The sequence below is a fragment of the Betta splendens genome, chromosome 7, assembly GCF_900634795.4.
Source record: "Betta splendens chromosome 7, fBetSpl5.4, whole genome shotgun sequence".
Taxonomy (NCBI): domain Eukaryota; kingdom Metazoa; phylum Chordata; class Actinopteri; order Anabantiformes; family Osphronemidae; genus Betta; species Betta splendens.
Genome location: NC_040887.2, coordinates 9142760 through 9154290, shown reverse-complemented (window position 1 = coordinate 9154290; position 11531 = coordinate 9142760). Strand labels below are relative to the sequence as shown.

Here is an 11531-nt window from a genome sequence, read left to right as displayed (position 1 = left end):
CGCCATGTGCTGCTGCAGCCCTTCCATATGTGCACAAGACGCAGGAGGAGGGAGGGGGTTCATGTTGACCAGGTGCATCTTTCAAAAGGGTGCAGCCAGTGGTTTTACAGTACGTCACACGTCTTCATTGCGTCTGTAGCTCATCTCTTCAGACGTGCATGAAATCGCACACACACACACACACACACACACACACACACACACACACACACACACGGGGGGGGGGGGGGGGGGGGGGGGGGCAGGATGGAGGTGGGAGCGCTGCTTCGGGGGAAATGGGTTAACAGCGGGCTGTTAGGGAAGGGGGTGGGGACAGGGCAGAGCGCCGAGGAGCTGGAGGCCTTATAAAGAGCAGATCACGAGCCGGGCTTCATCCCGCCGGTCCGTCCCGCTCGCTCAGACCTCACAGGGAACTCCACACACCCCCCGCCCTCGCCCGCCACGGTTTCTACTTTCCCACCCAGTTCCACCAGCGTCACTGACTCTGACCCGACCGGATGGCTGCAGTCATGTGGAGAATGAATGGGCTGTGGAGAAGGATGGCTGGAGTCGTCATGCTCTGCGCTTTATTGCTCAGCAGTGAGTACCGTCATTATTACTAATTCTATTATACTCTACATACTGTGTGTATCCACAATATCTTCCATTGTTTGTTGACCTCAATTTCATTTTTAAAGTCTTGAACTTGATCTTGTGGAAGTTATAGAAACCTTTTTCTTGGTCCCACTGTGGGGGAGTTACGGTGCGTTCGACCCATGCCCTGGGGGAGCAGCACAGAGTCTTTACAAGTCTCTTAGTGTCTGGTGCTGCTATGGAGCCACTGGGCATGTGCTGTGATGAGCTTTACTACCAAGCTGCACACAGATGCGTGGCTGCTGGTGGGGCAGCTGCAGACACAAAGGGTCTGTTGAAAGTAATTATGGTTTGAATCTGGGTGGAGCCGGTTCGAAGCCACACACACAACACACTGTGCAGACCTACCAACATACATGTAACCCCTGACTGTGTACAGGTAATAGCTCCACTGGAGTCAGTGTCACTCATGTGCGACAACGACCACACAACTTGTGGGTTTAAGAGGTCAACAACTATTCATTTGACCGCCTCACTTCACTTCATGTGTCTGTCCACTGTCTAATTAGTCGGAGGCCTCATGCTAATTGCAGGGCGAGGTGTGGTTTGGATGCAAGAGCTTCAGCTCAGAACTGACGGCTCCCACTCCTCCGTTCGGCCCCGTCTGTGTGCACAGGAGCCTTCAGCGCCCAGCGTGACCTTGGGCCGACCGTGGGGAGGATTCCACAGGGATGGAAATAACTCAGGGGGGGAGAAAAGATCATGAGACGGCGGAACATGCTCGTAGTTTGCTGGGTAAAAAGACGCGCCGCGTACCATCTGCATCAGCAGCCCAACAGATGGTAATTAGATTTACAGGGGAATGTAATTAGTCTGGGTCCTGTGCAGCGACGACCATTAAAACACAACTCATAATCGAGCGTTTATGTCCGATGACTCGATGCCGTTATGGCATTAACTCCATAACTGGGGGTTTGTTTCCAACCATTGCATTCCTCGGGATGATTTCTGCCTTAGTATCACATGGGTGTTGTCTCACGCTGACCTGCTCTCAGGTCCACACCTCCCAGCTGGCCTCCAGTCACACAGACCCGCTGCATTGTTGACACATGCGGTGCAAACGTAGGAGGCCACGAAGACGCTGTAATTATGACTCATCAGCGATTCGTTCCACATTGATCGTCAGCATGTTTACACTGTGTTGATTCAGTACTTCCTTTTTATGTCTATCAGCCAAGTCACAAGAGAAGCGTTGTCGACCCAGGGCTTTCTTCATGCTACATCATCTTTAAATTATTAAATTTAGTCACAAGGAAATCGTTAGACTCTAAATGGTAAATATGTGAGAAATGTCCCCATTAGGCTGCTGTTCCTTCGCTCTGACATCTGAAAACCATGGTAACGGCCTTGGACCGAGCATAATGTTGGCGTAGCACAATAGATGGGCAAAGTCCTGTAGGTGGGAAATACCAGCAGCTCAGTGAGTCTAGCGTGCAGCTAACGGACAATATAGTTTAGATCCGTAGTTTTAAAAATGACTGGAGAGCGAGATGAAGGGGGCAGGATGCAGCAGAGACAGGATGGGAGCGAGTGATGCATTCGACTCTGTTCATCAGAGTAAACATCCATCGCCCCAACTCTCCCGCAAACTCAGGTTCTGTTTACGCGCCCACTTCCCATGGCTGTCACTCAGTAGTTATGCAGTCGTGCAAATATGCAGCGGCGAAGCGGGTCTGTGATGTCGAATGATGTCATTCAGCGCCCCGACAGGCATGTTGTAATCTGCCTCTCGCTCTCGATTTCTGGGGGGAAAACCCAAAGCTTTAACGCACTCGGGAGATGGGGCGGAACAGAAAAACACACGCTGCTCCGCTTGTTCCAGCCTGTCATCTGCAATGAGCGCTCCTGCTTCCCAGCCAGGGCCTCGGGCCGAGCACAACGCGCCGCCGCCATAAAAGCCCGATGGTCGGCGGCGGCTGGGACGTTCCACATTGGGAAAGCGCACGGAGCGGGGGTGAAGTGAAGTGTGATTCACGCCATCTGCAGGAGGGCGTGGGTCTCTTTGCGTAAGCCTTGGCAGACAGCGGCCTGTGTCGGACTGGGGTGTGAGTCCGTGTGAGCCCAGCGGCCATTATGACGGGAGGTCGTAGCTCTGTCACGGTGCCAGTGTGTTTCGGTGACTTTAACCTGTGAGATCGTCCCGTATGCCGTCATATATGCAGTATATTTACACAGATCAGACAGAGGGTGAGGTGGAGACAGGCGCAGGGTTTCCGCATCTGCGTGACGGTCGTTTGAAGCTGACTCTGTTCCAAACAAAACAGATTAATGACAAGAAGACGAAAACGCCGTCGCCACCGACTAAATGATGGCCCAGAAAAAGGAGTGGACCTGGAGCATTGGCTCGTCCAGCAACAATATTTACCTAGTGAAACGGTTAATGAAAAGCAGACACCGGGCCCGCGTCCTGATCTTCCCTTTCCAATTACTGTTCTGCTGAGCTTATTGTTCCCCGCTCCCCCCGGCACCCTGCTGCAGTTTTACAGCCGTCGGGTTTTACCAGCGTGGACGGGAAAAAGAGGAGCCTCCTTCTGTTTCGCCTTCGTTTTCTCGGGCCCAGAAAGCGCGTTCGCGGCGGCGTCGCGCTCGATCGCGGGCCTTTTCGCGCCGACCCCGTTCCGATGCGAGGGGGCGCGCGACGTCACGCCGGGCGGCGGAGGGAGCGAGCGCTTGCTGCGTAACCAGGCGAGGCCGTCTTTATGGAGGGCTGCACTGTTTACCCCGGGGGCAGAAACGCGCCTAACGAGGCCTGGCTGGAGCCTGTTCGCTGCCAGGATAATTGCTCATAATTAATGCCGAGTAAAAGCCATGTTGCTGAAGCAGTGCTTCGCGTGTCCTAATTGAAAACACAAGACGGGGCCCGTTTGCCGCTCGTGAAGGTCCGGACTCTGGACGCCTCTGTACGTCTGTGCAGGTGCGTTGTTCTACTTAGCTGTCGCCTCGGGTTTTGCTGCAGGGCTGTGACCATCGCCTCCCCCTCAGCCCGGTGATGCCGCAGCCACGTCGCTCCAAGGCCGCGGGCTGCGTGTCTTCTCACAACCTCTGCCCGCACAGGCTCACGCAAAAGCGGCAGCTGGAAGTGGTCCACGAACATCTGCTGCCGCAGACAAGTGTCAACTCTGACGCCGAGAGCTGCAGCGGCCTCTAAAAGCAGCTGGCGTCGCGGCCAAGTGGATGGAGTGTTTTGGCAACACAGGTTTTGGGTTTCATCGTCCTGCTGGAACTATTTTAATGAGTAAACGAAGGGGTTGGACCGAGGCAGGCGCTGGTAGCTGCTGTTCAAGGCTCTTCCCCCTCAGCCTCCTTCTTTGCACCATATGTACGAATACAAGGCAAGTCAAAGTTAAAGCTGCGCTGTTCGACCCACCTCTGCCTCCACACGCCGACAGGATCCCGCTCTGTCGGTGTTTGTCTCCATTCCGGTGCTGGTGTGTGTTATCTGGATCACACAGCAGCTCACAGAGGTCACTGGTTGCCACGTGCTGCGACGGCCACATCCTGTCATGAGATGTGCACCGGCAACATTCCAGCTTTTGCTGTCTTCTTTCCAAATCGATGGAGTTTTTTGTTTAAACACATGACGAGGGGTGTGGGCAGGATGGATTTTTTTTGTATCCAGCTTCACAGAAGCAAAAATAGATCTCGTGGTTGATGACCTGACTGGTTGCTTGGTTTGTTTTTTTTATATATTCAATATTTATTCACAATACCAATATTATCTAGAAAAACTGTTTTTGTAATGGTAGGAACTTGTTGCCAAATTTATTTGATCCACACAATATATATTCAGATAATTCATTATTGTTGAAGTCATTTAAGAAGCCCAAAACCCAAACAAATCTTTTTTCAGATGACTCACTAATGGAGCAAACCACTGGCTCCGTGCCAAGGTTTCCTTAAAGTCTGCAGGGCTGAAGCTGAAGTTGAAGCGGGGGTCATGTTTATCTTGGTAGAAACAAAAAGAGAGGAAAACTGTGTGAGTGGAGACGCCGGGGTCCATCATCGGTGAGCAGAGGACCCGGGTGGGGCGCGTCACCATAGCCAATAGCCAAGGCGGCGTCTCCATAGTCTGGGCGGAGGTCAAATACACGGCCGAAGATTTAGAGCTCAAGTGTTTCCTCTTAAGCGTGGTGTCACAGATCTCAGCCCTCTGACAGTACAGCACATATGCAGGGCGGGCAAGTGCTCCCTGAGGAGGCTCCATGCAGCTGCACAGCCCCCCCCCCCTTCAGGCCTCCTCCCCAGGCTCCCCAGAGAGGAAGCAGGCCTCATCCTCAAACGGCACCAGCGGAGGACCCACTGCATTCGTTGTGGCTGAACACGAACTGAATCATAAATGTGCACTGTGCTGCACCTTCTCCAGCTGCTTGCGGTCGTGTCCGACGGTTGAAAAGGAAGAGTTGGAAAAAACCTTAGTCAATAACGCGCAGGGTGTGAAGTCGAACAGCATCGGTCGTAACAGTTTCACTAGGGCGGTGATAAGAACCGCTTTCCTCCCTTGGCTCGTTCACCAACTGACATAAAGCTCCAGCCCAGAACCCTCACAACCGTCTGCATTCCTATCTCAGCGCTGCGATAGGCGTTCGTCAATGAAGCTCAGTGCCCTGAAACGCAAGCGGGCGCGTAAGCTGAACGCAGTTGTCATCCGCGCGGCCGCCTCTCTCGCGTTATTTCTAGATGGACGATCTGCTGCAGGCACCCGTGGAATTCCTGACAATCTTTGCACGGCACTAGAAATGTCCCGGAACCCGAGCCTGGTGCGCGTAACGTGAGAGGAGCAGCGGGATTTGAGCGCGTTGGGGTGAGAAAGTCACTGGCTCCGGCAGCAGCTGGCTCTATTTCAGCCGGACGTATGTGTTGACTGTTGTGATTCTGTAAAACCTCCAGACGCTGCGCGCTACTAGCATTCAGGCGCTCTCTGGACGGAGACCAGGGTTGTGTTGATGGAGCGGGAGTGTTATGTTTGCTCCCCTGCACTTGTGTAAAGACTGGCAGGCTTCACGCTGATGCTCAGGGGGCGGTCGGAGATGCACTGAGACTTCACACACAGCTGTTTGAGGCGTCTGTGTCCACGGGGCTGGACTGCTCCTGAGGGCGTAGCTCGCATGACTTACTGCTATTACTATGTAAGTTCACTGGCTCTAAGCTCAAAGAGGAATTTGTGTTTTTGAATTTGACCGTCCGTCATATTTATATAAGTGTATTCTGTGACTAAGTAAATAAGGGTGATGCACAATGTGCCCGCTGTGATAGCGGCATATTTCTGTCTTAACACATGTTGGTTTTTCTTCCGTGCGGATGGATTCAAAAAGAATGATGTCTTTGGGCCGAGAGGTTTCAGCACCACCTCATATTCCCAACAGAAACAGAAACGGGGTCTCTCTGACGGATGGATGCGTAGTCAGGGGGTCATGACCTTCTCGGTGGCCTGTTGAGAATTCCCACCCCGCCCTCTCACCACCACATGTATGTGACTATTAATTAACTAGAGGCCTTGAAAACTCTCCTTTAGGTTGAGAACAAGCAGGTGAAGCTGTTTAAAGGAAACTCTGCCCTGACCTTATTCACACATTCCACTGGGCTTAGGCACAGAATTTCCTGTCAGATTATGCGCATGGTTCATCTTTCCACTAACGTAGTGGGAAGACCACTGGTGCGGTAGATGAAAGCTGACGTCAGGCTTTTTGCTTCTGCTCTCCTCCCTGTAGATGAGATAATGTGTCAAGACACATCAGATGCACCTGTAACTGAAACGACACCTGTTATAAGCAATGAAGGTAGGAGCTCTGGCAAATTTAATGAGAAATGCATAGGAGTGACATCATTAACATCAATGTATATTCTGTTATAGGAACAGACAATGCAGTAAAAGACACCAACACTGCTCCCCCAACTGCAGATGTAACAGGTACCCAGGCCCCAACAACTGATGTCACGCCTCACTCCGACCCTGGCAACCAACCCACAACCACTGTCACCGCCAATGTAATAAGTGGCGTTTTATCTGGCGTCTCCTCTCAACAAGATGCGGTGAGTATTTTAGATGAAGGGTGTTTGTAGCAAAGTGTTCACTGAATACCTTGTGTGGAGCACTGTATATGCTGTCATCCTGTGGCCTCAGTGACTTGCATTGCTCAGCCTTGATGCGGAGTGGTTGTCAGAAAAGGCAACACAAAAAAATCTACAAAAGAGAATATTTTAGAACAAATAAAAATGTTGTGGGAGACACAGACAGATGGAGAACGGGTTCAGAATCACAGAAGTGATTTTGTGATTCGGGTGCTGCCTCCCTGTGAGCTTCTCCTTCCCTCAGTAAATGTGATGTGGGTGTTACAACGTAGTCCAGCTGCCGCCCCACTCCCAAATAACTGAGGATTCAGGGTTCGCTCAAAGTGGTGTTGTGGGAAAACTGAGAGCTGTCTGGTTCGGATCGAAGGAACCGGAGAGAATAAGCTGGAAGACCGAAAGTTGTGAAATGTGGTGATATCATAGTTCAGAGTGAAGGTAGGAAAAAAGGCGCGGTCAGCAAGTTTTCCTTCCAGCTGCATTTTGTCTTCATCGCACACACGCACCCATGCATGTGCTGACAGTCAGCTGGGAAAATTCAGGAATTCGGGACAGATCTGATTCCTGCCCTCGATGACTCTATGCATGCGGGAAGCTGCAGCATTAGGCTGAAAATGTGAAAATGTGAAATTGGTTCTGGTCACAAGCTTCATCATTTATTCACCCACAGGTCACTTTTAGAGAAGTCCAGCCTTCATAACAAAAAAAAACCCTCCCTCTCTTTCTTTTGCTTCGCAGAATGGCGCTACAAAGAGCAAGACGCCTTCAACTTCAGACTCCTCGTCAGCTTCCTCAGGTTCCTCAGTCTTTGTTGGAATCCTCGTCACGGGTCTGCTCGCCGCCCTGGCCATCACTTTAAGCTACTTCAAATGCCAGCGCAGGTCTGAACCCAAAGGAGTAAAGCTGGTAAGAGCTCCGCGTTAGCACGGCCCGCTACAAACAACGCCAGCGCCTCATTCGGGGGACATTCACTGCTGCATTTGGCCTTTAACGGGCAATGAACAGATTTTCTCAAGGAGCATTTATGTTTTACCGCATTTGAAGAGCGGCGCCATTTCCACTCCCTGGAATCAATAGCTGCTGGTGTTTTAATTGTGGAGTGTTGCTGGCCGCCAATCAAAGACTACGCAGAGAAAGAGAGCGCTTCCCCCGATCCAGAGGCCCACGCCCTGCTCTCGGCTGCCTGATTCATCTTTGAGCCAGATGCAGCGGTGTCTCTGCTGCTCACAGCGTCACAGGACGCTCTTACGAGTGATAAAAGGCCTTCAAACAGCAGAATGGTTGAAATGTGCATCACACAACATTGTCAACCTGTTATTCAGCCATCCTTTTTTGTTTGTGCTGCACTTTCAGGCGGAGGAGGCCTATTCAGGCAATCAGGAGAGCCAAGGGAACACGCTTGTGTCCGTGGCCCCCCTCAACCCTCCCCCCGAGACCCCGGAGAAGCCCAGCATCAACGGAGAGTCCACGGAGCCGGCCAAGACCGAGCCCCCCGCTCCCGCTGCCGCTCCCCCCACCAACGGCCACTCCACCGCTAAGACTGCAGACACCGAGCTGTGAGACAGTCTACAGAAGCAACTCACACACACACACACACACACACACACACACACACACACGTGCCTGTACAAGCTCACCTCGTTCACTGGACCTACTCCGACCTAACAACACAGCAAAGACCTGCATCAACGCTCCTCTTAGCCCCAACCCCCCCACACACACACACACACACACACACACCTCGCCCTCCGGCCCCGTGCCTCAGCAAAACCCAGGGAGACTCGCCTGATGAAGACCTCAGTGATGGTGGTAAACGGTGGCGACGATGACGAAGGCTTAGTCCTTGGGATGTTGACGGCAGTGAGACTGCAGATCAGAGGCAGGAGGTGGTGAACATGAGTCGGCTCAGGTGTCGTGATGGAGCCGTCGTGACCAGCGGGGCCTCTGCTCGTCGTCCGGGTTGAACAGATCCCTACTCACTTGCTGCAGTGCATGTACTGAGAATCACATACAGCATCTATGATTCTCTCCAGTTGGTCACGGCGACGGATCAAAAGAGCCACGAAGGCCTCGATGCAGAGCCTCCTACTGTCAGCTCTGTCTAACCAGTGTTATCCTCTCCAATATACTGTATATGCTCTTTTTTACTATCACTATTATTTTGTTAAGTGTGTATAGTATGACGACTGTTGTGCCTTGCTTTTATTTTGTTATGTTTGTTATATTGTTATATATATGTTTCATTTAGGTTATACAATACAGGAACATGTTGAAGGCTGATAGAAGGAATCATCAGTGGCTCAAATCAGTGCTTTGTTTTTACTGACATACATGAAATGAAACACAAAAGGAAGAAGGGAAGTTTCCAACTGAACTGGACAGAGAACACGTTCTGACACATAAACAGAACATCCAGCACTGATTCCTTCTTTCAGTCCATTTTGTGTTTTTCTTTTATTAGCATTCCAGTTTGTTTTACTAGCTGCTTGTATTTTGAATTGGACTCAACGTGAATTAATGAAAACTAAAAATAAATACTGTAACTTTTTTAAGTCAATTGTCAGTGTTTTTAGTCACATTTTATTGTCATAACAATGAGTAAACTTTAACAAAGGTTTAGAAAAATCTTTGTACATACATGTCTACACACCTTTGACTTAGCATTCTTGAAACTAAAATCCCACACATCCCATAATATCATACAGCTGGCGTGCATGACGTCACTGCTTTGTCGTACACAGCTTGGGAGGGGCAGTGAAATCATCCCCCAGCTGTCCACTGCAAACAGACGCAGCACGTATTAATGACCAGTCTCCCTGACCATGAACTATGTACTGCGCATTTTAATCACAAACTATGACTTTTGTTAATCACATAATATATTGTGACATTTTTTTATAACAAACTACTTTATGACAAATATTTTTTACATACTACATGATTTTCTTTCACCATACTATATTACTATGACACTTTTTTCATCATATACTATACCTTGGATTTTCTATGACTTTCTATGATTTTTTTTCACCACAATCAATACTATGACACTATTTTTTACAAACTACCTTTTTCCGCAAACAAAGCACAGAGCACGGTGGAAAGTGGGTTGCGTCTGCGCAGCAGTTAGTCTGTCAACCAGTCAACGGAAGCAACAGCAACTGTCACTTCCAGACGTGAACTGTCTTCAACGATCCAGCAGGAAATGAGTGGATGGCTGTGGGTGAGTGGTGGCAGAGACAAAGCGCAGGTGTGTGAACTGAACCAATAACCCAGTGAATAGGGACAGAGGGGGGAAAAGGAAGTGGGTGTGGCCCAGGGAAGTGGGCGTGGCTATTGCATGAGGGCAAGAGAAGAAGAGAGAGATTCACCCAGGGACCTTAACAAATATACTATCACTCCTTTTTTTTTACTAAATCCAATACTTTGACTTTTTCACCAAATACAGTATTCATTGTTGTTATCAGCATCCTCTATAAGTACAGTGTGACTGGTTTATTTCTCAACTTTTACGCCCTTCAATCAAGTCCCATGTGAATTCCCGCCCTGTCCTGTCCTCCTCCACACCCTGAAAGGCACATATTTCCATAAGGCCATTTGGCCACGCCGTGAAACAGTCCCGCTGTCGCACCATGCCACGACCGTGGCGCCCGCACAAGCAGCACATACCGTAGACAGGAATAAATCGAAATGCAAATCCCTGTAAGACGTGGACAGTATATAATGCGAATCCTCCGCTGAGGTCATCTCACGTTGCACACGCAAGACGCCGACTCCAGCCATGTGAGGATCCCACGTCCTCTGCACGTCACATGGTCTGCAGAGCGCTGCCCAGATGCCTTTATTCCACTAGAAGTGAGTGTTTCATCTGTAGGATGGCTGGCCGTTGCACCGTTCACCTGTCGACCCCTGTACCCCCACACTACTGTACATCATCCCGATATCTACAGTGTCACATAAGTGCTGCAGATCCAGCTCCTCCTTCCTCCACCCCTCCTCTTGTCCCTGCGGCCAAGAGCAGTGTATGCGCTGTGGAATCTGGGACTGTGAACAGAACTCAGCCGGCTGTTTTTATTGTGGGGAGTCTCCCCCCTCGGCGTAGCTACAGCCGCCAAATACGTCATGTTTTTCCCCGCCAAGCCAAAGCGCGCCCCATTCTGAACTCATTGATGGTAAGATAATACTGAGCGGGTGGAGGGGTGGGAGGGAGAGGAGAGCAGACGGTGGAACGAGCGAGGCCCTCGAGCTAGGAGGTGTAAATTCTAAGGAAATGAATACCTGAGAAACATTCAAGTTCATGAGAGGGTCACATAAAGGCCAAGTGGTGTGAAGAGGTGAATAAAGAAAACAAATACATATAAAAATAAAAATAGTAAAAAATAATGATGGGAAGTGATAACCTGCAGGCACATTAACAACCCCATCTTTTTTGTTATCCACAAATACGCATCCTATAATAATGAATGAAAGCAGAAATACATCTAATCATTACATCCGTTTGTTCAACCTGCATTTACTCTTTTTGGCCACGTGGTGGCAGAAGACACACGCCTGTGGCTTATTAATTTAATTGGCAACCTAATTAGCGAGCAGCTACACGATACATCCTGCAAGGAGCAAACCAGTTTTCATCAAAGTTTGGAGTCCGATGAACTGCCTGATGTAAGTGACATATTCATCCTCCTTAGTCTAGTTTTTGTTAATTACTGTAAGATAAAAATAGATTTGAATCCTCAGGTCAATAAAAAGAAAACTGCAAAGGTATTTTTACAAACCAAATTGCTTTTATTAATCACTTTTATCGTAAGAAATACAAACTAGAACTGTTTTTA

General features: G+C 49.7%; 1 protein-coding gene across 1 annotated transcript; it reads left to right on the top strand.

The window, feature by feature from the left end:
- Positions 1 to 353: 353 nt before the first annotated feature.
- cd34 (CD34 molecule) lies at positions 354 to 9251 on the top strand. The gene is made up of 5 exons (XM_055510407.1): positions 354 to 579; positions 6342 to 6410; positions 6485 to 6663; positions 7438 to 7605; positions 8053 to 9251. Exons 1-5 carry the CDS (start codon positions 498 to 500, stop codon positions 8257 to 8259), a joined length of 705 nt encoding a protein of 234 aa, XP_055366382.1. The 5' UTR covers positions 354 to 497; the 3' UTR covers positions 8260 to 9251.
- The last annotated feature ends 2280 nt before the right edge of the window (positions 9252 to 11531 follow it).